The sequence below is a fragment of the Coloeus monedula genome (assembly GCF_965178545.1).
Source record: "Coloeus monedula genome assembly, chromosome: 21".
In the NCBI taxonomy this organism is placed as follows: Eukaryota; Metazoa; Chordata; class Aves; order Passeriformes; family Corvidae; genus Coloeus; species Coloeus monedula.
This window is the reverse complement of record NC_138801.1, coordinates 5,877,175-5,903,255: the sequence shown is the minus strand read 5'-3', so window position 1 is coordinate 5,903,255 and position 26,081 is coordinate 5,877,175. Positions and strand designations below refer to the sequence as shown.

Sequence of the window (26,081 nt, the reverse complement as noted above, 5' to 3'; positions counted from 1 at the left end):
GTGTTTGTTGTCCCCGGCGGGAAGATGGAGGCAGCGGGCGGGAAGCGGTGATCGCCGCGGGCTGCGCCGTGAGTGCCGGCAGGGCGAGGACGCGAAGGAACGGGAAGTGGCTGCGGGTCCTGGCGCGGCCCCGCCGCGGGGAGCGGGACGGGCTGCGGGCGCCGCGGGCAGGGGAGGGTGGGAGCGGGTTTTGGGAGGTGGGGTTTGGAAACCTCTTCCACAGGCTGCTGCTTGCGATGACCCCGGGGGGAAGGAGGAGGCGGCAGAGGGGGATCGGCTCAGTGAATGAATGGGCGGCAGCGGCGGTGGTTCCTCTGCTCAATGGCTGCTGGGCTGATACGCGCCAGACCCGCAGCCGGTGCCTCCCTCGCCCTCCCGTATTTTGTCTCAGGCTCGCCTCGCTCGGGGCTCCCCAGACATGTTCAACCAGCAGCAGTTCCAGCAGCAGCTGCTGCAGCTCCAGCACCTCCTCCAACAGCAGCAGCAGCACCACCACCCTCCGGCGCAGCAGGGAGGCCGGTAAGCGCCGCTACGCGAGGCCGGGGATTCGAGGCCTGTCCCGGGGGACCGCTCTCCTCCACCTCCCTGCGCTCCGTCCCTCCTCGCCGCGGCGGGGCTGGTGCGGGGCTGCCGGCCCCTGGCGGGGAAGGCGACAAAGGGAGGCGGGCGGGAGTTGGGGGGCGCGGGCCTCGATCGGGGCAGAGCCTGGAGGCACCGAGGGGGCCGGAGGTGTGGGAGGGAGGGCGGCGGCCCCTGTGGGGACTTGCCGTGTCCCCTCAGCGCTCCGGGGATCCCTGTCCGCCCTCCGGGGCTGGAGTCCCCTAGAGCCCATGGGTGACCCGGGCAGCCAGTGTAGGAGCGGTGGGTGGGTGGATGCTCCGAGCCGAGCGTCGCCCCTCAGGGCGGGCAGGGCAGCCGGGGCTCAGGGAAAACGCCTTCTCCTGCAGAAACACAGCACTCAGCGGAGCCACCCTCAGTAGACAAGAGCACTTTATTGTTTTATTGTTGAACTTAAACTGTTTATTTATTTTCTTTCTCTGGCTGCGTCTGCTGGTCTGGGTGTGATGATTAAACTTATTTCTGCAGTGGCACCAGCGCTTAGGCTGTGGCTGAGCACGGTGGGGCAGGGAGGGGATGGAGAAAATAATGTTTTGTTTGTGAAAGGAGAAGGACATTTGCCAGAAAATAGCCACGGTTTTCCTAAAAAATGCAAGATGTAAAACAACTTAGATAGGAGCAGCTGTCCCCGATGAGCTGAGATTTGTAGAACCAACACAAATTCTCCAAAATTATGCGTTTATTTGCAGTTACTGTTACCTTTAAAGTCTTATTCTTTGCAAATTCGAAGCAATGGTATGTGAATTTAAGAAGAAAGTTAATTTGTTATTTAAGGAATTATTGTATTACTTTATCCTTATAAGGCATTTGTCTCTGAGGTAAACGTGGGAATTTTTCTGTTTTACTAGAAATATGAACCTGCAAATCTTTTTACCATTTTTATATATTTTATACTATAAAAGAAGCTGCACTTAAAATGCCAGTAAGGGGCTGACTGCTAGGTAGCACGGCTGCATCTTACACCTTTAAAAGTATGATTTTTGTGGTATAAATATCTCGCCTCAGAGACTGGAACAATCTAGAGCAGCAAATGTGAAGATGAGCTGCTGTGAATTCTGTTAAAAGGGTTGGGGTTTTTTTTGTCAGAGTGGATATTTCAATCCATGTTGGTACCTCTTTTCAGCCCTGACAGATTTAGCTGTGTCAGCAGCGTACATAGAGGTGGGCCTGACCTTGCAATCGCCTGAAGAAGTGCCTGCCAGTTTCTTCAGACTTTTCTTTCACGTCTGCTCCACCCTCCTTAGAACTGGAGAGTTCTCTGCTGCTTCTTCCTCCTCGTGTTTTAAATATGAAGGCCGTGGTTTATTTTTCCATCTGGTTCTTGCAGTTAGGGGGCACCATTGACAGTTCTGACCTGTCTGGCTCCGTGTGGGAGGTGTTGATTTTGGGAAAATGAGCTCTAAGCCACTGTGAAAACTCCCTGTTTTTTAGAACTTCTTTTTCGTTGTCGTGTTAAATGTAGCTGCTGATCTAGATCACTCATTTCTCCTGACGGGTGCTGCATAATTCTGTAGAACCGCAGTCAGCTCCTGGGCTTTTTTTATGCTGCTTGGGAGGCTCTATGTGGGCTTGGTGCTAAGGAGTTGTCTCTGACCTCAAATTCTTTGATAGACAATCTGACAGCTTTGGAAATTCTAGGAGAGTGGAGGAAAGAGGATACAGTGCCAGTGCATGGTGTCTTTTCATGCATGCATATGAGCATTTCAGCTGTTTGCTCCTCTGTTTTATGCTTGCTAGGTGCCTGGAATGGAAGGGTACAGTTTTTATTGGATTCTCATGATAGATGCCTTCTTTTCCAGGGGTTTGCCGCCACCGCAGCAGCAACAGATGCTGAGCTTACGGGCAACAAATCAGCCGTCGCTGCTCAATGCCAATCCTATGCTTCAGCGGGCCTTACTCATGCAGCAGATGCAAGGTACTGTCGTTATGGGAAACGCTTACTTACTGGAGTTATTTAATCATCCTCTTGGACTGAAACCATACCATGGTTATTTCCTGCTGAACCAGTGCAGTTCTTGTACTTGGCAGTTCCATTTGTTGTCTTCTTTTTTTTTTTTTTCCCCTCTTTAAATTAGTGCATAGTCCTGAGAACAGAGGTTCTTCAGTTGTTGAAAATCACATGTGCCCAACTGTTCACAACTGGGAATAGCACTAGGAGGTATCAGGTTAGATACTAAATACATGCCTTCCCGTTTAGGCTTGATGGAGCAAGTATTTTTTCATCAATATATTTAGATAAAATACTGAGATTTTGATGATTTGTTTGTCTTTTTTGGTTGCAAGGTTAAGGCCACTTATTTAATTATCTGTTACATACACACTAACCTTGTTTGCAGTAGATACTCGTCTTTGTCCAAACTTAGTGCAGTACGAACAAATAAAGCATATTGAGGTAGAAGATGGTTTTGGTGTCAATTGTATTGTGAAATTTTGATTCCCTGAAATGACTGTAATTTCTGTGGTGGGTAATATCTCTGTCTTTCCATTATTGTGTTTCCACAAGTGGATTTTCCTTTTCTTTTTGATTTCAAAACAGATTTATGAAGCTGCCTTAATAATAGCATTAGTAATGTAAAGATAATAGGAATAAAGCTACGTTGTTATTTTTTGCTTGTGTCTTAACCTGACAGTTCTTTTCAACACAGAAAATCAGTACCTGGGATAGTTTTCAAGTGCCTAGTCTAGATTAATGCCTGCAATTTCTACCTTGCCTGTGAATCATGCCCAGATGTGAAGACAAAAGATTTATTCTGCATGTCGTTAACTCTCCTTTTGTTCTCTCTTGCCCATTTAACAAGAGGGCTCTCTAGTGACTCCAGTGGCTCTCCACAGATCTCTCTCAGGTTGTAGGGAAAGTAACAGTGAGAAAGGACAAGCCATGCTCTGAAGATTAGCGTACATACATTGTTAACAGGAAAAAGTGTGACTCCAGCCTTCAATCAGCCATGCTCCTTCTAGATACGTTTGCTGTCAGCTGACCTTTTTCTCTGAATGTTTTATTGAGAAGTTGTATTTAAATAGTGTACCAAGGACCTGGGGCTAATTAGATAGAGCAGGATGAGATATGTTAATGAACACTTTACACACACTTTGTCTTAGTGTTGCTCCTCTTCACCTCTCCATGGAGTTGTGACTCCTCTCAATAACCTACCTCAGGTAGCCACAGGTAACATGGAATATGGTTGCTAGTGTCCAGTGTGGCCCATTTTAGTGATGTGAATTTTTTGGCCATTCAGGTTTGGGTTACATGTAAGAACACCTGATGCATTTCTGTCCCTGGGGAGCATCAGCATAAATAATTCATTGGCTGTGCGTGGCTTCTGCAGTGGGAATAGGAAAAGATAAATACTTCAAATTGAAATGGATGTGTGGTTCTCTAAACGTACCAAACCGAGACCAGAAGATGATTTCTTGTGTTAGATTTTCTTTTTTTAAATACAGCTATGCCCTTTTACAGTAATGGATTATTTATGGGAAATAATAATAGATTGCTTTTGAAGACAAAGGGAGTACTTCCTATTGTGTTGCAGGCTTGTAACACTGTAACTTGGTTTTTCAGATGTTGGGTGCCTGTCTTCAAACTTCACTGCCCTGTTTTGACAGCTGCTAAAAGGCTGGAGTACGCACTAATTCAAGTGAGAGAGAAAAAATGGCAGTTTAAGTCCAGGTTCCCTGAATGATGGATGGCCTCTGAGGGTATAGCTGAGGCATCTGGGCCCCTCCATTCCCTCACCCCTGAAATGGGGATGACAAGGACTGTCTTCATAAGAAATTTTGGTTAATAGTCTGTGGATGCTGAAAAGAACTGTTCAGAAAGCAGAGCATTATAATTGGAAATGGCAGAGTCTCAAGTATCAGAGTTGAGGTTGACACGCTGAGCTTGCATGACAACCAGGTGGCAGAGAGGACTGTGGGATTATTTTAAAAGTTCGATGTTGTTTTAAATGAAATGCTGTTACTGGCTTGTGTTAAAGAGCTCCGTGCTATGGTGTAAGCAATCAGCTGCACAAATGTGGGATGAATTTTCCTTTTTTACAAAGAGTTTTTGTAAAACGAGACCTTGTTTGTTGCAAACATGAGTGCTAGTGTGCTCAGATCAAATAATTGCTCTAATGATCTCTAGCCTGGAGTGACAATTATAATTAAATAGCTTGAGCCATAGTAATGGTTGCTACCACATCAAATCATTCTGTGTGCTGAAGAAGGTAGAGCACAGAGCACCCATACAGTGCCCAGTGAAGGACAGGGTCATGTGTAGAGGAGCCCTTCCCCTCTACCTGCTGCTTGTTCAGGTGGAAGATTTTCTCTCTCCTTTGCACAGCACAGGGTGGTGAAACGCTGTGTTTGCATTTATAGGAAACCTGCGTGGATTTAACATGACAGCACCAGCACTGCAGCAGTTCTTCCCTCAGGCTACAAGACATTCCCTCCTGGGACCACCACCTGTTGGGGTCTCCTTAAAGCCAACTCGGCTGGGCTTCCCCAGTCTCCCCTTCCAGCGGCAGAACCGGACCTTTCGCAAGGTGGGATTGTGGTTTCCGACTGCTGGGGAGCTTTGTGCTCCTTCTACACTTGAAGCTGTTGACTGTATTGTGGGTGGAGTACAAAGAAGGGAGAGAGCCTTACAAAGAAAATAATGTTTTGTGCCATGCTGCTGACACAGAAATGCAGAAATCATTCCATCCAAAAGGCTTTTGTGGTCCATATTTACATTTATAATGCAAAGGTTTCTTGTCACTACTTGCCCAAGAGAGAGAATTCCCCATGATAGAACTGTTTAAACCTAAGATGTAAAAGGAGCCTTTAGAAGTATCAGCTTAAAAGTAATTACAACAGAAGAAATCCTGGCTAAGTGCTTTGCTGTTCCAAAGCAGTTTGTTGGTCCCAAAAGACTTGATCCTACTATGGATACTGCCTCTTTGGGCTGTTCTAACACTTTTTAAGATCAGGCTCATTGTGGATTGTCCTTGTGGATTTTGTAAAATCTACAATTCTTGTTTTGTAAAAGCCTTTTTGACTTCCCATCAAGAAGACCTCTTTTGTATCCTGGAAATGGTGCTTGGGTTGTTCCTCCTCTTAGATTAGCTTTCACATATTTCATCCCATTCTCTCAAAAAGATGTGGTGGATAAGGTAAACTCACACTCTTGGACTGTCCTCCAGAGTCAAAAGAAGGGGGATTATTTTGGACTATCCTTTTCCCTACCCATGCACCTCTTGCCAAAGTTCCTCTAACAGGACCCTTACCCTCTGCAAGCAGCTGGATTTCCTACAGCTGCTGCTTAAAGCACTAGGAGATGTCCTGGGCTGCCTGTGGAACTGAAATGCCTCACTCTCTTTGACCATGTAAACTTGCCTTGGGTGGGGTAGTCTGTTGTAAACCATCTATTCCTTTCCATTATTACGTGCTGGAATTCCTGTTCCTGTCCCACAGTACAACTCTGGTGCCTTAGGCAGCGTGTGTTAAGGACCAAGAGCTGGATGCAACTCTTCTCTGCCCATTGCAGGACTTCCAGAGGGTCCCTGACAGGAAGCGGGAACTAGATCCTGGTTCTTCATCTCAGACACAAGGTGATGAGAAAATGGAAATTCCAGAGGGAATGCAAGCAGGGTCAGAGCAGAACAATTCCTCACCATCCACAGGTAAGGGGCAGCCTGTAGTGAAACAACGGCTTGCAAATACGATAAATTTCTCTTGACTAGTCCTGCAGCAAAAACTCGAGATGATTTTAGTCTTAATCAGCTACATTTCTCTCTAATTGTAAATACTTAAACTGCCTGTGATAACCCTCTGCTATGTGCTTCATGTACCACTTTTACATGAATATTTGTGATTTTTTTATGAGCCTGCTCCATTTCTCTTGCATAGAAGCCTCTCAGAAATCACTTTTACACTGAGCTCTGTTTAAGATGGGGGGAAAAAAAGAAAACTGGTGTGAAATTAAAGCTTCCATGTTGCCTTACCCATGCTGAAGTCAACATCTCATGCAGCCAAACACATCAAGAACCAGTTATAATCAGCGTGCTAAGGAAAAGATGAGTTGGAAGTCCTGGTGCCCCAGTTGTCAGAACAGAAACTGCTGGCACTGAGTATCTTAATGTCAGCTACAACACAGATGTGGGAATGTCATTTCTGACTGAAGAGTGTGCGATTTAAAACTGCAGGCTTTGATGAGGCTGTGACCAGGGAATATGCAGTGGTGAAAACTGCCTTATTAACTGGTTGCTGTCAGGTAGATGTGGCACCTTGGCTTATTATTAATGTTCCCATGATCATGGCTCTTGTCACTTAGGCACAGGACTGAGACCCATTTAGTAGATGTGAACATAGATTTCTTTTTTTGACCAGCACTTCATACAGTGACATTGCAATAAAATTCAAATATTTGATGTCATTATCTAACCTTGTCAGAGCAGCTCATAAATTCAGAATAAGCAAGTATTTAGTATTACTTGCTCTGACAGAGCCTCATTGGCATTTGCCATTCAGTTATGGAACATGTTCAAGGTGGCATGGTCTGTTTTGCTAAAGAAATCTTCTGTGTTCCTGCAGAGCCAAGAACTCCAACAGAGTCTGTGTTGAACACTGAGCCTGCAGCAAAAAGACTGAAGAGGTATTTATTGAATGGGATATTGAGATAGTTACTGAGTTTAGAATTATTGTCTGATTTTATTTTCTGATAATTAGGGCTGTGTACTCTACTGGCCTGATGTCTAGCATGTGAGAGGTATTTCAGATGCTTGTGAACCATTCAGAAAATCTTGTGGTGCTTACTGAGATACTGGGTGTTGTGGGTCTCTGCTAGGAGTGATCCAATTATGAGAATGAAAACTGAGAGATGCAGTTCATCTAAATGTGCAACAAAGCTGAGTTTGCTTGTGTGTTCTCCTGCCAGGATCCTTGTAAGAAGCATAGAGGTTCTTTTCCATTCTGGTGTATTTCTCTAAGTTTCTTCCTTGAATGTCAAAAAAGTGAAATGAGCAGAAAGGGAAAGCCTTGGAATATGTTAGGTTACAGTAAGTGTAGGAGAGGGTAATTTATTTTGAGAAATGATAAAGGAAAGGGAATCAGTACTCCCTAATATCCAAGCCTGTATCCATGGGCGTTGAGTTGCATATCCCTTCTGCAAAGGTTGCCTTGCCAGTATTTCTATGTGTTGGGTAAAAATAGACAAAGGCAATCCTATTATCCCCCAGGGATGCGCGGCAGGCTGGCTTTGGCAGGTCCATCCCGGCTCTCCCGGCCTTCCGAGGGTGCGGCAGGGACAGGCAGGGCTGCATTGCCATCTAGTGGGAAGGCAACTCGCAGAGCTCCCGGTGCCATCTGCACCGGGCTGCTCCTCTCCCAGAACTGTCACCCTTGGCTTGTGTGGAGGGAGAAGAGGAAAGAGTGAATACAGACTTCTGTAGGCACTGACTTGAGAATTCTCCAGCATATGTTAACGACGATGAGTCAGGACTCCTGGGTCCTCTTACCTTCCCTGTTAGGCATTCACCACCTGCTTTTGGACAAGTTTCCTCACTTCACTGTTTCCCATCTGTAGATTACAGATTAATGGATGGCTTTAGGGGGGATATTCCAGGATTACATGATCAAGGTAATATCTGAACATCAAAGTAAAACATTAAAGAGTGATAAATATTATGTACTCAGGAACCATTGTGAGTTACGGACTCTGATTAACAAGAAAGTGAATAAATTCAATTAAAGCCAGGTTGAATACATTTGAGTGTATGCTTTGTTAATCTGTTTGCCAAAGCTAATTTAATTTTAATTACATTAATATTTAGCAGGGTATTAATCAAAGTCCTGTTACATGCACTGAAAACAAGAATCAAGTCTGAGGAATGACAGCTCTCACTGCAGCGAGCCAGCTATTAGGAAAATTCTTTCCTAAGCAGCAGTTAGGAACTGCCAGATTTGATGCATATATTATAGTTGCTATTTACCTAGAATAGATTATTCCTTAGGTTTTTTTTTTAAGTGTTTCTTGTATCTTTCAATGAACAGATGATGGATCTGTGAAAAAAATAGTTTACTGTTCTCATACTGCCCTTCACATATGACAAGGGCATTCCCCTCATCTATATCATAAACTTGTGTCTCATGCTTCATTGTTCCATTTCCATTTAGCCGGGAATACCAGCCTCCTTCTTCATTTCAGGTTTTTCCCACTTCTGCCTTTGCTCCTATGTACCATCTGTACACCTGGAACAACATCCTCATTCCAGTGCAGAAAGCACTCGTCATCTTCAAATCCTCCTTGAACACCCACTTCTAGCATGGCGTGACAAGTATCCATAGAATACCATTTCCTCTTTAAATCATGCTCGTGGTGGCTTTTGCTCCCTTAGATTGCTCCTTAGGTTTGCAGTTCAGGCTGAAAACCCTCACCCAGAGTGCTGGCACCAGCTGTGTATGGTATGGTACCATTAGCATTGAGCCTGATGGCAGCACCTGACAAATAATGTTAATGCCAGTCACTCTTGTTTAATTTGTGTTTGCAGTGCCCAAACCCTGCTGCATATTTATAGCCATGTAACCCAGTTACATTATCACTTATCAGTCTGATAAATTATGCGGTGTGTGTGTGTTTGGATAACGGGATGCTGTACCTGTGCTATCAGCTGTCCTGCTTGTGCAGAAGGTGCTGCTCCCTGTTGGCAGAAGGACACCAGCAGGTGGGAATTGTAGCTGCCCTCAGAGCAGTCAGTCAAGTCGTGGTGGAAAGTTAGTCCTGATAGAAAAATGGGGGATGGAGAAAGAGACTGCAAAGAACACTTTGTGCCCTCTGGAAGTCAGACATTTATTCTCAATAGTACCCTCAGGAGCACTTTTCTCCTTAGCAGATCACCAATACCAAATAAAACAAAGCAAGGCCCTTTTGATTTGCATCTTGTAGAGTTTCACTTCTCCCACAAGCAGAGCTGTAGGGACTCTGAAATGAAACACGACTGGTATGAATAGAACAGGCAGCTGCGCTGAAATCCCTGTAAAGGCACCATGGAGAACTCCTTCTGTTCTGATAGGTCTCTTCTCTCATGCGTAGAGCAGTCAGGAGCACTGTCCAGATGTTGCAATTTCCCTACAGGTCACCAGTCACGACAGGAGAGAGCTCTCAGAGCTCTTACTATGAATATTTCTTGTATAAACTTAATTCCCTTCAGGCTTCTTGCAGGAGAGGGCAGCTAACCAAAAAATCAGTTGTAACCTTCTTGTCCAGATTATTTGGCTGCTGTTTCTGAATCCATTCTAGAACACCCACTCTACATTATTTTTATTTATTTCTGCCAAATTCTTGCCTGAAACACCACTTCCAGTAGCTTACTCATTTGGGGGTTTAGTGGAGAGTGTGGTAGGTTAGACCCTAGCCTGTCCCTTGGTGTGCCTTTTGAAACTCTTGTCTGTAACATGGCAGTTAAGATTATTTTCTTGATATCCTTGAAGTGTGACCGGGGAGTCTGCGTTAGAGGATGCCACAGACAGCAAGAAAGCAGGAGTCTCGTGCACCCATGTCCAAGCTGATGGTGAGTTGCTGAAGCCTGTGATTTGAACTTTCAAGGCACTCCTTGTTGGAACTGCACCTGTAGGTCCCGTGGGTCTACAGAAGTGTTCTTCCTCCAGTTGTACAGGATGGGGAAAGGAGGATAAAATCTAGGAACCAAATCCAAACTCTGTCCTCTAGTATCTGTTGCCTGCCAAAAGCAAATTATTGGATGTTTCCATCTTTATTAATGATAAAGGAGAAAGGTTTGTGAACTGGCTTACGGCCAACAGTGCTGTTAGGAGAACTCCCTGACTTCACTCACCTGCTGCTTTGTTTTTCCTGTCATTGCTGTTTTGATTTAAGGCTGCTAAAAGGACTCTCTCTTCTTAGGTACAGACAATGCAAAGGAGTACACAGCTGAAGATCTCTCCAGAGAGAGGAAATTCTCTGAGGAACCGAAGGCTCCTGAGGTGAGCAGACACTGCTCTATGCAGGGGTGGTGCAGAACATACAACCTCCCCCTCCATCCTGGAGAAGCCCGTTGCCACGGGGAACCAGCTGGCACCCATGTCTGGAGCTCTGTCTCCTGCTGTAAGCTGTTGTCCCTGGCAATAAGGCATAATACGTCTGCAATTAGTGCGCAGTCTGCTCTGACTTGCAGCTTTTGTACCTCTGCTGGCCTGTTCCTTACCCACCGCTGCCTATGGATGGGGCGTTCGTTAAGATTTCTGTATTCAGCTGGAAAGATGGAAAGCTGAATTGAAAGAGTTACTTAAAGCTCTATGTATGGAGGGCCATAGCTAAATACATCTTTCATATTGCTGAAGAGCAAGTGTAAAAAGATGCAGGTGGTGTTAAAAGGTGCAACCTGAGAGTCTTTTGCATGAAATACATGGCCCCCATGCTGGATGTTAAATCAGGACCTTAGGCTGTGTAAAGCTGTGAGCAGACAAAGATTTAACCTCAGGTGTGAACCAGACTTGACAGTCTTCCATAATTGGATGTGATCAAATGTATCATCCTGCCCATGTCTGAGTTCCTGACTCATTCAGGTGTTGTGCTGAGTAGGCTTTAGTTTTGCAGTGGAGAAAGTTGATTGCATCCCTTAGCAACAATTGTTTGTGGCTCCAGTCCCCAGAGACTGGATCATACAATGGCTGCAGAGGCTGCAGAAACAACCATCTGTGATAATAGTGCCAGTGCTACGACACAGGGATTGCTGATTTAGCAGCTTTTGGAGGAGTGTGTATGAGAGCCCTTCTGATCAGCCTTCTGTGGGTTCAAGCTTAAGTGCATTTTCCTAAAGGGTAGAGAGCTTAGGTGACATACAAAAAGCAGGTGTAATTTTTAGAGTCTTCTACTGAGAGATTGAACTTAATGTTGACTCCTTCTTTTGGCAGATGTTGAGCTCTGGAGGTTCACTGAAAGTGACTATTCAGCAGAGCAGTGAGAGCAGAGCTATCAGTACAACAGCTCTGAAACCAGGGCACTGGGCCTGCGACGTGGGCACAGCTGATCCCAACCCGGAATCGGTCCTTAAATTCTACTGTTACATCTGCAAAACCAATTGCTGCAGTCAGCAGGTAAAAATGCACAGGTCTGACAGGTGGTCAAGAGATGGGAATTAGATGGCTGGCTGCCAAGGGGACTTGTTAGCAGGGCGTCATGCTTTAGGAACAAGGAACATAAGAAATTATGACAAGCATGCAGATGAAATAAACCTCTCCTGAGAGCTGGCAAGCAACCTGCTAGAGAGAGAATGTGGGTGGATCCACAGGCAGCCATGCTCTCAAGCTTTTATATTTCATTGTTAAGCAGCAGTCAAAAGAAAGGAAAGTATAGCTCATACCTGTTATTTTCTATGTTTTGAATACATTTAAAAGGATTTTTCTCCTAACCTCTCTTTCAGAATTTCCAATCCCACATGGCTGGAATTCAGCACCAGCAGCGACTTGGGGAGATTCAGCACATGAGCAATGTTTGTTTTGTTTCACTACTGCCCATGGTGAAACAGCAGAAGGTGCTAGCAGAAAAAGATGGGTAAGTGTTGGTCTGCACTAGAAAATTCAGTTGTGGCCCTACATGGGTTCTAAAATTCTTCACTGCACAAGGGTGCCTCTGAGTTTTAAGTAAGGTACAAACCCCCTCTGGCTTCAAGGGCCTTAATCTTCCTCAGGTAACTTTCTATCTTGCTGAAGGATACCAGAGTTGACTTTGACCTGTGTAGTTTTTAATACAGTAGATTAAGTCAGAGACCTGTTTTCATCAGATGCATTTCTGTCAGCATGAGCTAAAGCATCCTATAAATGGGTGAGAAGGAGAGAAGATAAATCCAAGCCTGTAAAGATAGGAATTGTGAAGAAAAGAATGCCAGGGACAGATTGCTAACTGCAGTATTCCATGGAGAATGTAAAAAGCTGTGACTTACAGCTCTATCTGTTGTCACTTCAGAGAGACCCAGCAGCGGTGGTGTAACACGTGCCAGGTGCATTTCACAGGGGACCTCATCAGACATCGCAGGACCCAGGAACATAAGGTAACAGCTGTAGCATGGACTTCATTTTGCACTGGCCTTTTGTGTGGGGATTAAGTGGAAGTGTGTAGCATATCCTGCTCCCCAAGCAGAAAAGGAAAAGTGACTGAAGTGGAGGGATGCTGTTGTGTTTTGACGCTGGCCAAATGCCAGGCACCCACGAAAGCCGCTCGCTCACCCTCCCCTGCTACAACTGGGCAGAGGAGAGAAAAAAAAAATTAACAAAAGGTTCATGAGTTGCGGTAAGGACCAGGAGAAAACACTCCAAAGGCAAAACAGGCTCAACTTAGAGGTACAAAATAAATTTATTACTAACAGAGTCAGAGGAGGATAATGAGAATTAAATAAGCCCTTAAAATATCTTTTTCCCCCAGCCCCTTCCTCCTTCCTACCAACAGCACAGGCAGACAAGGCATGGGGGTTTGGTCAGTTCACCACCCAAGATTTTATTCCACTGCTCTGGGAGAGGAGTCATTCCCCTGTGAGACCATGGGGTCCCTCCCATGGGAGACAGTTCTCCATGAACTTCTCCAGCATGGGTCCACTCTCACAAGCAGCAGTTTTCTCAAAACTGCTGCAACGTGAGTCCCTCCCACAGACAAACACTCCTGAAACTGCTGCACCGTGGGTCGCTCTTCCACAGGGTGCAGTCCTCCAAAGCCAGGCTGCTCCAGCCTGGAAGCAGGGCACCCTCTCTCCACCAGGTCTCCCACTGGATCACAGCCTCCAGACATCCATCCACTCTGGTGTGGGCACCTCCCCCATGGGCTGCGGGTGGATCTCTGCATCCCCCGTGGATCCCCAGGGCTGCAGGTGGATCTCTGCATCCCCCGTGGATCCCCAGGGGCTGCGGGTGGATCTCTGCATCCCCCGTGGATCCCCAGGGGCTGTGGGTGGATCTCTGCATCCCCCAGGGATCCCCATCGGCTGCAGGGGCACAGCTGCTTCACCATGGTCTCACCACAGTCTGCAGAGGAATCTCGGCTCTGGTGCCTGGAGCACCTCCTCCTCCTCCTTCTTCACTGACCTTGGTGTCTCCATGTTGTTTCACTCACATGTTCTCACCTCCTCCTCTTCTCTAGCTAGAAAAAAACTGTGTCCCTCACTTTTTGATTTTCTTCTTAAATATATTAGCACAGAGGCATTACCATCATCTCTAATTGGCCCAGCCTTGGCCAGCAGCATGTCCATCTTCAGAGCCATCAGGGATTGGCTCTGCCAGACATGGTGGAAGTTTCTAGCAGCTTCTCACAGAAGCCACCTCTGTGGCCCCCCCACAACCAAAAACTAGGCCGAGCAAAACCAACACAGATGCACATAAAGTTCTGCCAGTAACACCCTCCCTAAGGGCACTGCAGTGCTGCCTCCTGCTTCTGGCATTGTTGGAGCTTCCAGTTCTCATGATGTGTCAGTATGGCCTGAGGCACCTCTAGTGTGTAATTCTTGACTTTTCTTCAGAAATATGGCTTATCATACTGACCTAATCAATTGAATGGAGGAATTGGTGGGCAGCCTCTTCAAGCTAAACTTTAGGCAGGCCAGCATATTTATTGACTTTTAGGGAAGAAGTGCCAGAACATCTATTTTAAGACACACTTATTTTTACTCTGCATGTTTTTCATCTTTTTGGTGGATAAGAGTTAGGGAGTCCTTTCTGCTGAAAAGACTGTTTTCTTTGTGGTCTCCCAGGATGTGGGGCTGACTTTGTTTCAAGATTCATCTGCATTCCTCCGAAGCAGTGCCTCTTGTGACTTACGGAATTGTCCCTCTTTCCTTAGCTGGCCAAACGCTCACTTCGTCCTTTCTGCACTGTCTGCAGCCGCCACTTCAAGACCCCTCGCAAGTTCGTGGAGCATATGAAATCCCCTGAGCACAAACAGAAAGCCAAAGAGGTAATACTGCCTGGGTGGAGAGCTGTGCAGGTATGGAGGCAGCTACACTGTAGAGCAGGATAACTTTCTGCTTCCCTGACTACTGCAGAGCTGAGAGGAAGATGTGCAGTTCTTCCACCGTGTTTTAATTTTCATGTTTTGCTGTTAGCACTTAAAGAAGTTGAGTGAAAAAGGGAGAAGGTGTTGGATGTGTCTAGAAGCGAGAGAGCTTTATGCCTCTCTTGCAGTCCTTTCTGCTCATCACATACAATGTGTCCTCAGCCTGGACTCTTCCTTGGTTAAATGGTGTGTGCAAAGTTGACCCAATCTTTCTTTTCTGTACCTTACAGGTTAGGCTAGGAGAGAAGGAGTTGGGGAGCCCAGAAGATTCAGAGGAGTTGATCACTGTGGATGCTGTTGGCTGTTTTGAAGATGATGATGAGGAAGAGGAGGAGGAGGAGGGAGGACCTGGTGAGGAGGAAGACCCTGATGTAGTGCTGACAGAGAATGAGGATTCTGCTGCCAAGCAGGTATGCTATGCAAAAGAGGAAGGAATGACCTATCTGAGAATCTACTGTGGGATCCTATGACTTAATTGGTCTTGGCTAGTTGAGCTCAGGCTTTTAAGAATCTGCTCAACCTTGCACAGCAGCAGGGTGAGGACTCTAGGGTTCTTCCAGAGCACAGTGTGATGCAGAAGGGAGTCAGGCACTGTGTGGGATACATGAAAGTGTTTCTGCTGTGCTGTACAGCTTCTGCTGTCTTCAGACATTAGCCGTGTTGAGGAGCACAAAGCAGTATTGACAGCAGTAGCTGGGTCTGATAGCAAATGTGTAGAGGTTTATCTTGATAAATATATTCCCAGTAGAGAGCAGTTACCAAGAAGGAGGTACATGGCTAAGCTACTTCAGGTGTGGAGTGCAAGGGGTGATTTTAACCCTTGTAATGAAGTCGTCTGCTGACATTGGGGTTTGCATCTGCCCCTGACCAGAGGCTGTGCAACTCTGTCTCTGGTATGTGAATCCTCTGTTTTGCTCCCAAGCTTACCAGAAAAGTGCAAGAGCCTGGGAATTGGCATAGGTACAGTAGGCACTAATGTTCTTTTGGTTTCCAGACTGGGCTGAAGGAAGTGTCTTTGGAGGATTGCGAAGGAAGTGAGAAGTATTGTCCAGACACAGCTTATGGTAAGCAAGCAGAGTTAAGCACAAAGGGCCACAGAGCCTTCTCTGGCCACATGCTGTATCTGTAGTAGAGGACGGTCTCTACCTACTGTTATAATGACTTCTTGGGCCATGGTGCTCCAGCATCTGCATTGGACGGGGGCAGGTCACTGCTGCCTGGAGAAGAACCTCTCCTGAGAGCAGGATGTTTCTTTATTACTGTGTGATAAAACATAAGGATGTGATTGATGTTTGTCAACTGCCTTTTGCTTTGAAGAAGGATGAGAACCAGATACATTTCTAAGGTAGCACATGGAACAAGCAGGGCAGGAGTGCTGAAGAAAGTAGGTAGCAAATGAGGGATGCTCTGGAAAGATGGAGTCAGAAAGCATTTTGATTGGAATGCTTTCCAACAGAAATGCAGCTTGCAGAGAGATACTGAGCAGCACTGACAGTATCAAACTCTGCTAGACCCAAACTGTGCATGTTTCCTCCGCTTCAGAACCCCCACGCTGTACCGAGCAGTTCCTCAGCCATGCTGCTGGCCTGGTGGGCAGTGGTGCCTCCAGATGGCTCTGTCTGGTCCCCACCCTGTAAGAGACTGACTTCAAACCCCTAACGGCCACTTGTGTTTGAGGAGGGCAGCTCTGCAGAGGCTGTTTTGTGCCCAAGGAGAGCTCTGTTTACATCAATCTTCCATATCGCTGTAACCTTCCACTATCGTGTGGCAGATGGAATAATGATTCATGCTGTGAATGTTCTCTGCGTGTTCCTCTTGCGCGCCTGCTGTCTTCTGCTTGGTTTGATCCCATTACATTAGATCACATGTTCTCTGTAGTTTTCCATTGTATTCTTTTCTCCCTTTCCCCCCCCCTTAACGCTCTGTGTAGTTTCTTTGCTCTGGCAGCCAGATTTCTCTCTGAATATCAACCACAGCCATTCCATGGTAAGACGAGATATTCAGCAAGTCATCTTGCAAATCCCTGATTAACAGAAGCAAAGCTTTCAACCTCTCCCTTTTTACCCCCACCCCCTTTCTCTTTTAACATGCTTTCATTATTTGAGTTCCATTCAATGTGATCTGTGATTTCCCTTCCCCTCCCGTTTCGCAGGCCTGGATTTTCTGGTCCCCGTCGCAGGTTACCTCTGCAGGCTGTGTCACAAATTCTACCATAGCGACTCCGCTGCCCGGCTCGCACACTGCAAGTCCCTGATGCATTTTGAGAACTTTCAGGTTAGACCCTTTGGCGATTGCATGGCCTGGCATTTGTTACCCTCGTGCGTGTCTCTCCAGTGAATTCACCACGTTAGCTGTCTTGTCTCCAGCTCATTTCCATCATCCTTGGTGTCCATTGTGCCATAGCTTTCTCCTGGTGTGCTCTGTCTTTGTCTCCCTTGGCCCCTGTAGATCTAAAACCAGTCTAGTCCTGCTTCACAGCTACTGCTGCTGTCTTCTTTTTACCCGTTTCTGGCTGGGAATCTTCCTCAGAGTGTCTGCTCTGTTTGCTGAACCTGTGGAGTCTGTCATTTAGTCTAGGCCTCTTCTCTGTTAGATTACAGGTCGGTCAAGATGGGAAAGAGCAAGAGCGAGAGGCTGTTCCTTGTAAAGAAAGCTGGTGCATACGCATCTCCGGGTGTGATACTGCAGGAACAGCTCCTTTAGCCAAAACCGTGGGTGTGTTCACCCAGAAAGAGGCCTGGTAAAATCAGATACCTTAGAAATCTGAAATTTAACGTTACAGACTCTTTATGTGATAGAATCTACAAGCTGGTGAGAGTTCATTTGTCCCCAGGGTCAGCCTGCAAGAGGAAGTCTGTCTGTCTGTCTGCTACCCTTTCCTAGAAGCTCCTTAGCACAAAGCTCTGCCAACTGATGCTGCTCCTTTGCTTTTCTGGTTCCACCTAAAGAAGCCATATTGCCCCTTGCTGCTTTCGTATCTAAAGCTTTTCCTACTGGGCTGGCCTGGAATCTGCCTCTATTGTTCTGTCCTTGTTGACTTGCCAGGGGGTGAGGGGCCTGGATCAGTGCTTGTGGAGGGTATGCAGGGCTTGCACTGTCTCTGCCCTATCCCGTGACCACTGCCTGGGCCCTCCTGTATGGGAGAGCACTATTCCCTGTCCTTGGAGAGGAGGGAGGCTCCCACATCGACTTTGTCCTCTGCCTGCACCCACAGTCTACTCCCAAAAACGCCTGTGCTTCTCTACCACCTTTTTAAATAGTGTTTAAAGAAACCCCCAAACACACATACACAAACACACAGCCCTAAACCCCCCAAACTTCACGTTTTTCTTCTAGTCTTCAGACAGAAGAAACTATTCCTAGTCAGCCATCACTGCCTCCAGGAAGGGGTGGGGTGCTTTAGAATTCTGCCAGCACTCAGAGCAGTGGATTTGGAATGGCAGGAGACCACAGTTGTTCCTTCACGGTTGCTCATCCTCTCCCACTCCTGCAGCTAGTCATTTCAGGAATGAAGGAATTGGCCTTGCTGTCTTCCTGGCTTGTTTTAGACCAGCATAGAGTGAAACTGCAGCAGCAGTCACTTATGTCACTCTTTTGGCCCACTTAGAGGTGAAATCAGATGCTCTTCAAATGCATGCCAGTGACCTGGGGAGTTCATGAGAAGAGTCCAGACATATATCTGCAGGCAGATGACTATCATTCTTGGCTGCCTGGGTGCCTTGGGGTTGTCACAGTCTGAGCAACTGTCAGTTGCTGGGGTATTCTCAGCAGAGTAGCTCAGCAGAGGGTTTCACAGCAGAGAATTGTGTGCTGTTGAGACAGTTCACAGCATCACTGTGGACACCAGTTTGCATGCCTGCACCTGCTTTGGTTTGGGTACATTATGACTTGACTGATCTAATTCCAATGTGATTATGATATTGTTCATGTCCCACGATTTGAGGACAGAAGAACAAGCCTGCAGCGATAAACTGATACAATGTAAAGCTGCCTGTCAGATGTGCTGTAATTCCACACTGCAGACTGGTGAAAGCCATTGCGCTTGAAATTTCCCTTAAATTGTCAGGTGTAATGCTAGTGCCAGTTCAAGGAGCCCTTCAGCAAGCAGCTGAAAGGGAGTTGATGATGGAGGGAACTGCTGTGGGAAAGAATGAACTTCAGTTTGTTCCTTTAGGTCATGCTCTGTCTGGGCATTGAAGACTGAGTTCCTGCTATGTGTTAGCTAGCTATAGCGAGTTTGCCTGAAATCCAGTCTAGAACATGCCTAGTAGCAAATGTAATCTCTTTACAGACCTCTACTGGTTCATCGTGATAGTGAGTGCAAATGAGTCATTTTATTGATGATATGCTTACCTTTATTCCGTGGAAAACCTCAGTGACTTGTAATGAGATATAATTGATATCGTAGGCTTCCTGTCAACAGTTCAACTGACCGTGCAAATTATATCAACAGAGTGAAGAAATACTAAGCTTTCAACTTTAAGCCTTGCTTTGACTGATAAACATTAAATCACACCAGTAACTAAGGGCTGTGCAGAGCCTCACAAGCCCAGGGTACATGTCCTGGCAGTAGCTGAAGTGAAGCTGTCACTTGCACTGTTGTATCTACAGAGTCCTGAGTCTGACTGAGATTAACAGTTGCCAGATCACAATTTCTGTCTCAGGAACCACAGGTCTGCCATGCACTCGCTCAGCATTAAGTAATGCGAGAGGGACTTCAGTTTTTAATATCACTTTTCCTCACAGGAGCTGACCCTTCTCTGTTGAGAGCCTCAGCAGCCAGGCCAGGAGCTGCTGAGATCACTTGTACCCCAGCCACTCACCACTGTTTTTGTACAGGTGTTCCTGGACCAGCTGCTGCTTTGCTGCAGTGACAGGAGCTGAGTTGGGCTTCTCTCATGTTGGTTTGTTTGTATTTGTAGAGATACAAGGCATCGAGGCATCGTGCCACAACTGCCTACCCCGAGGCTCCTTTGCATTCCCAGGGCTCCAGCTCCCAATTGCTGGATGATCCAAAACAGTCTCTTGCTACAACAGCACATACCAGCAAGAAGATGAATGATGATCGTGGGATAGATAAGGAGGGCACAGAGCTGTCAGCCCTGCAAGAACAAACTTCAAGGTCTCTGGAGGGTAAGGGTGAGCTGGCCACCTCTGGGCCAGAGGGCAAGAGCCTGGCCAGTGTGACTGACGATATGTGTGGTATCATGGTTGTAGAAGAAGAAAGTCTACAGGAAGAGAGCAAGTCCACTGCCACTAGTGCTGACTGCCAGTTCTCTGAGGAGAGCCACACCGCAGGGGAGTCATTGGGACGTGAGGAAGAAGGCAACACAGCCAGGCAGAGGGCAGGCACAGATGACCACCAGGATCCAGGGAGTGGAGGAGGCTTAGGACAGAACGAGGCAGCAGACGCAGGCCAGGAGGCAGGAGCAGAGCCTTCCTCCCTCGCCAAAGGTGAGACAGCCGGTCTCACCTCTGCTGGGTCCAGACGCTCTTCCAGGCGCAAACCCAGATAGAGTGGCCTTAAAGGAGAGCCCTTTACATATGATACTTGCTGGAAATGTTTATTTTCTGAGTCTTTTAATAGAGCAAAACCTTCAACTTTCCTGCTGTTTTTATTTTAAGAATAAATAAGCCTGGCTTTAGCGTGTCTAATACAGGATAGTGTTGGTTATTACTTGTACAGTTGGGATACAGCAATTATGTGGCAAGACTGAGGCTTGGATTGTTGAACCTGAAAGAAGATGGTAATGGGATTTCCACAGGGAACAGACTTCACGGAGTGATGGATGCAGACTTAAGAATTCTTTGTAGTTCCTCATTTCCTTTCCAGGCAGAGAAAATGTTTTTCTCTTGGGAGACTCTGCCAAATTCTGCTTCTCAGAACACTTTCCTCTCAAAGACACACACTGTTGGACAAGCAGTCTTGGACAAGTCCTAAGCTAGGCAAGAACATGCACCTTGGTCCTTTGTTAATACTACAAGGCTTAAATCAAATCTGTTCTCATAGTGGAGACTCTCAGGAACAAATTTTGTTTCAAACTGATTTTAATAAAACAGATTTCTTTTCAATAACCTCTTTAGCTTTCCAAAAAACTCCTTTAACTCTACATAAGTATAACAGTAAGACTTGCTTCAAAAGTGCTGGCTCTAGGACATACTGACAAGATCACAAGTTACAGACCAGACCTCTCGTGCCTTGTCAGAATGTACATGGAGGGCTCTGCTCTCTATTGCGGATGCTGTTGGTGGGGGCTAACCAGGCTGCTCTGCCTCTCTCCACACCTCAGGCCTTAATGGCAGCTGAAGGAGTGGGGCAGCTCCCAGTTACAGTGGTCAGAAATATCACCCTGGTAGCTTGTCTTATCTGCTTGGAATGGAGTGGAAGTGTCCAGTGATCTGGAACCATGTGCCAGTATTTCGTATGTCGCAGTTAATGTGACTAAGGGAGAAGCTGTAGCTTCAAGGCAGCAGCTGGCCTAGGCCCTCCCTCCTCTCCAAGGCTGTCACCAGAGTTATACTTAGGGACAAGCCTGGAGTCAGGACAGCCCCTGTCTATCCTGTGCTTTCTGAGAGAAGGAGCTAGAGCCATAATACTCCTTGCGTGGATTTAAGGAAAAGAGAGCAGAGATAATTTTTCCACTTTATGAAGAGGGCCTGCCTGCAAACTACCTGCATGGCCTCAGATTTCCTACAGCCAGCTTTAACCAAGTGTGAGTACCAGGCTCATGCTGGGGAGCAGAAAGAACCAGCTCTCCTACACCCACCCTTGTGCTTCTGCACCTGTCTCACAGCTAAAGGAGAACAGAACATGGAGGTGTGAATGGTAGGATACAAACACAGAAAGGAACAAGTAACAGACACGAGGCACCTCTGCTATTCGAGTTTTACGTTAAATTGGTGACCGATAACTGTCCCCTTAGCAACACCAGCTGAGAATGTGTGGTCAGACTCTAGGCAGGAGGCTGGGATCCCTGCACATCAGCTCCCGTGTTCAGCTGCTTGCTCTGCTGCTGGAACTCCAGCCGGGTCTGGCGGTTGGACTCCAGCAGTTCCTTCAAGCAGATGTGTAGGTGATCATTCTTCTCCTCCAGGTGATCCAAGCAGGAGTTGATCTGGTCCAGCATGGAGTTTATTGCTGCATATTCTAAAAGCAAGGGAAATGAGAGACTGAACAATGTAAGTATATTGTCACTGCAGTCAGAGTAGGCAGCGAGAGCTCTGGCAAAACATGCCCACAGCATTTTGGCTGTGCCTTATTTGCCCCTGGGTGGGTCAAGTAAAATGCAACTGAACACTGCATGTGCTGTGTTCCCTGATCAAATGAGGCCAATGGGAAGCTGAAGCACTGGTAATAAGATCTAAGGCAAGGTACCTGGGCAGTCCAAACCCACTGTGGGCACATCTGACAGCCTCGGATCTCACACACAAACAGCCAGCCATAGGCCGAGTGCTGACTGCAACAGTACCAGATAAATCCCAAAGACAAGGCAGCCTTTTTAGCTGCCTTTGGAATCATCTTTGGTGACAGTACAGGCATTTTCTCAGCATGCTGCAGTGTGTATTTTCTGTGAATTACCTGGATGGGGCTTCCAAGGTGGGATGTGCTTCACTAGGGCCTGGCTGGAGTCAGGCTGCCGTAACAGTGCAACCATCATGGCTGTGGCAGGAGGAGGGGATGAGCTCAAAGGTGCTGGTAGTGGCATCATTATTTCCATAAGAAGGTAAGTGTTGGGCACTGAGTTCAACCACAGGATTTTCATGCTCTATTAAGGGTTTGGGTACTTCAGATTAAACCTCACCAGATGATCCTGGCAGTTGGTTCGCTAGGTACAGTTTCTTATTCACAGCGTTGTTGCAAGTGCAGCAGTTTGGCTCAGTACAATGGCATTTCACAGTGGTGTGTGTTAGCACTGTTACTCAGCTGAAGAGTGCTGTGCTACTGCATGAAACACTTGCCTTTGGATTGCTCCAAGCAATACTCACACAATCTCGAATAATAAAACCCAAACTGAAAAAAACAGACAAGAGAAACTGCTGAGGCTGTTCAGGAACCCTGGGAGGCTGCAGGGGACCCCAGATGGAGGCAGTCCCATGTTCCTTTCTGAAGCCACACAGCTGGGTGAGTGCAGAAAGGCAGAGGTGGAGCTGTGACCTGTGGGCTGATGTTTGTGAGGATCATGGGCTGCAGGACAGGGAAGGATGCCTGTGTGGGTGGGACAAGCCCACACCTCACAGGCTGGGGCTCTTCTCCATCCAGCTGCTCTGAGCCCAGTGTGACACACACAGTGCCTGGAACACCGGGCTGAGCTGAAGGACACGGAGAGAGGATGAGGATGTGCTCTGGGTACCCTATGGGGGTCAGGCTGTGCTGAAATCCCCCAGCCCAGCTCTGCCCCTATCTGCCAGGGTGTCCTGGTGCCCCAGCATACCAGGGCCAGGCACTGCCATTTCCAGCAGCTTTAAAAGAACTGTGAATATTTAAACATTGCAGTCATTTGCATTATTAATACCTAAGAAGTTTCATTATAAAAAAATAATTGTCCTCCTTTTCTTATAACCACTTTGGGGCCGTTCAGAGTGTTGCAGCCTTTAATTCTTTGGAGAATTGTGTAATGTTGCATTTGAGCTCATTAATAAAAGTTTGGCCTTGCAGGTATTACACAGAAGTGGCATTATGAGCAAGAGCACTGATGGTGTTCCTGCATTTAAAAATCAATCCTACAAACACATCCTTTCCAAAAAGGTGGCAGTTGTCAGTATTTTTCAAACGATCAGCATTTTTCAAGGTATGTGAGTTACAGCTCTTAAATTTGATACACCCTATTCCAGTGAAATGGTGAGCAAATCCCAAGCAGACATGGTAACTACTTCTGGCAAGGGACATTCATCAGCTTGGCAAGAAGTCTGTAATCACAGCAGAAGCCTAATTTTCTCAATGCCTAAAGCTCAAATGAAGGTTACATAATTTGTGCAGCTTTGGGAAATGAAAAAAAATTTAACCATTTAAAAAAAAAGCTGTAAAAACCTTTTATTTGTTTTCTGTTATTTGTGGATTTTTGTGGAAACGTAACCACATCCCTATTAGAAACATTGAGCAGGAGTATGGCAATTGCATTAGCTCCTCTACATTCTTACAAGAACAGTTGACAAAAATCAGGTTTCCTACTTGAGATGAAGGAAGAGATCCACAGCCTCAGCTCCACTAGACCAGGGAACAGCTGCAGCCCTTTATGATCAGCTACTGCACACAAAGCCCAGTTAAGAAGCTGAACAACCCACTTAGTTAGGATCTAGATCAAATGTAGTGACTTCCTCCATCATATCCAGTGTGTCTCTTAGCTCTTCAAAAAATGTGAAATGCGAATCACTGTGATGATGCAAAACAGTGAATGGTCTTGGGGTGTTTCAGGGCAGAAATGACTGTCCTGTCACTGCAGGTAGATCCCAGACACAACTCCTAAAATCACCTGTGTGGGTCACATCTGGGAAACTGATGAACCCAACAGCAGAACCCAACTCCACCATTTTCAACAGAAGAGTAGCAAAGTGCTCACTCTGAAAAAGTTCCAGTTCTAAGAGTGACCTCTACGTCCTCTACACCTGCGCACTACTGATCTGCTGTTGTCTCGCTTTCTCCATGGGCTGGTTCAAACTGGACAGGGCAGTATCAGAAACTTCACACCCAGGCATTGCAGAAATGCCCTGAAGTGGAATTTGCCAAGCTACCTGCATTAAATTCCCTTTTTCCCTGCATGACTACTCCCAGATCTGCCCGCGTGATCTGCCCTGTGGTTTCGAAACCTGAACATCCTCCTTCCTCTCTGACATCCCCACCCCGTACACCAGCAAAGGCACAAAATAATTTTTTCGCAAGAAAAAAATCCACCCCAGGGCAACACATAGGAGCTGGGTGCCCCATGGCAGGGTGGGAATCAAATGCTGCAGCCCCTCAGCCCCACTGCCGAGCAGCGGGTGCCTCGCCGGCGCTGAGCAGCGCTCCCGGCACAGCATTTGGACACGTAGGGACACACCTGCGCTCTGCCATCCGCAGCCCGGGGGACCAGGCCAGCCCATCCTGCCCCGCGGGATCCCTTCCCCCCGCTCTCCCCCACGCACCTTCCTCCTCGAAGCTGTCCCCGCCGTCGTCGCCGCTGCCGCCGCCCAGCACGTGCGGGTCCCCGTTGGGCCCCGACATCCCGCCGCGCCCGCCCGCGTCTCGGCGCCGCCCGCACGGCGAGCCCGTGCACGCGCGGGGCCTCCAGCCAATGGGACGGCAAGGCGCCGCGCGCGTCACGCCGGCCGGCGCTGCAGTGAACTCTGTGGTTAGCGCGGAGGGCGCGGAACGGGAGGCGCGCGGGCGGGCGCGGCGAGCAGCGGTGGGCAGGGGGCCGTGCCACGTTCCCCGTTCCTCCGAACGCCTGCCCGGCGTGACTGCCTATGTCCTTGCCCTCCCCAGGTGTCCTCAGGCCCTCCCAGACTCCCCCGCTTAGGGGCCGCCATCAGTGCTTCTTTCCCAACACAAGTGATGCTCCGTATGGATAAATCTGCATCCTGCCCGTGCGGGCCAACCCGTCCCAGCGAGGGCTTTGCTGCTGAACTCCCAACTCCTTCCCTGTCATCAGCTCTGCTTTGTCCGCTAAGTGGCTTGAACCAGCTTCAGGTCACCTTCACACTCCTTCCCTAAAGGAGCAAGCACGATTCACTTTGCCCTTCCCTGTCTTTGGCCCGATATCAGCCGTACCTCAGTCACCTTCAGGAGATCTCATCACTGTGTGGTGTTTTCATCCCTGAGAGAGAAGTCACTGGATGAAAATAACTCACAATTAGAGCATTGATCCAAGCAGTGCTCCTGAGATCAAGGACTCCGTTATTAAGTGGGTATTTGGGACAAAGACAAAAGAAAAGGTCATGTCCTCATTTAACATTGCAGCCACCTCTTCTTTCTGTGAGTAATAACCCTGCTGCACTGCAGTGTCAGGCTCGTGTTGCACGCCAAGTAGGGGAATTGAATATAAGTGTAATTAATGGATGTAACCACATGTTAATAAAACAGATGATGGCTTTCAGTGTGGAGACATACACTTGCACTGCGGGTATGTGCTGGTCAGAATCCACAGCTCCATCGGGCAGAGAACCACAGAATCCCAGAAGGGGTCAGGTTGGAAGGGATCACAGTGGGCCATCTGGTCTCACCTTCCTGCTCAAGCAGGGTCATCCCAGCACACATGGCACAGGATTGTGTCCAGACGGTTCTGGAATATCTCCAACGACGAAGACCCCACACCCTCTCTGGACAACCTGTTCAGGGCTTGGTCACTGCACAGGAAAGAAGTTTTTCCTTAAGTTCAGGTGGAACATTCTGTGCATCAGTTCCTGCCCGTTCCTCTTGCTCTATTGCTCGCCACCACGGAGCAGAACCTGACCCATTCTCTGCCCCCTCTCTGCGGAC

At 47.3% G+C, this 26,081-nt stretch overlaps 2 protein-coding genes across 3 annotated transcripts; one reads left to right on the top strand and one right to left on the bottom strand.

Moving 5' to 3' along the window:
* Positions 1–20,205, top strand: CIZ1 (CDKN1A interacting zinc finger protein 1). 2 transcript variants are annotated; one of them, XM_082295306.1, is made up of 17 exons: positions 1–68; positions 392–519; positions 2,418–2,533; positions 4,975–5,141; positions 6,125–6,260; positions 7,171–7,231; positions 10,066–10,145; positions 10,496–10,575; positions 11,506–11,688; positions 12,015–12,145; positions 12,557–12,641; positions 14,417–14,530; positions 14,860–15,039; positions 15,624–15,693; positions 16,782–16,903; positions 19,552–19,751; positions 19,847–20,024. In XM_082295306.1, exons 2-17 carry the CDS (start codon positions 419–421, stop codon positions 19,887–19,889), a joined length of 1,869 nt encoding a protein of 622 aa, XP_082151432.1. In that variant the 5' UTR covers positions 1–68; positions 392–418; the 3' UTR covers positions 19,890–20,024. The 2 variants fall into 2 exon arrangements, with proteins under 2 accessions (XP_082151432.1, XP_082151431.1); XM_082295305.1 differs by having other exon boundaries at positions 19,552–20,205.
* BBLN (bublin coiled coil protein) lies at positions 20,202–24,850 on the bottom strand. The gene is made up of 2 exons (XM_082295307.1): positions 24,749–24,850; positions 20,202–21,776 (listed from the first exon to the last, which is right to left on the bottom strand). The coding sequence occupies exons 1-2, from the start codon at positions 24,825–24,827 to the stop codon at positions 21,583–21,585; spliced, it is 273 nt and encodes a 90-aa protein (XP_082151433.1). The 5' UTR covers positions 24,828–24,850; the 3' UTR covers positions 20,202–21,582.
* Positions 24,851–26,081: the final 1,231 nt, after the last annotated feature.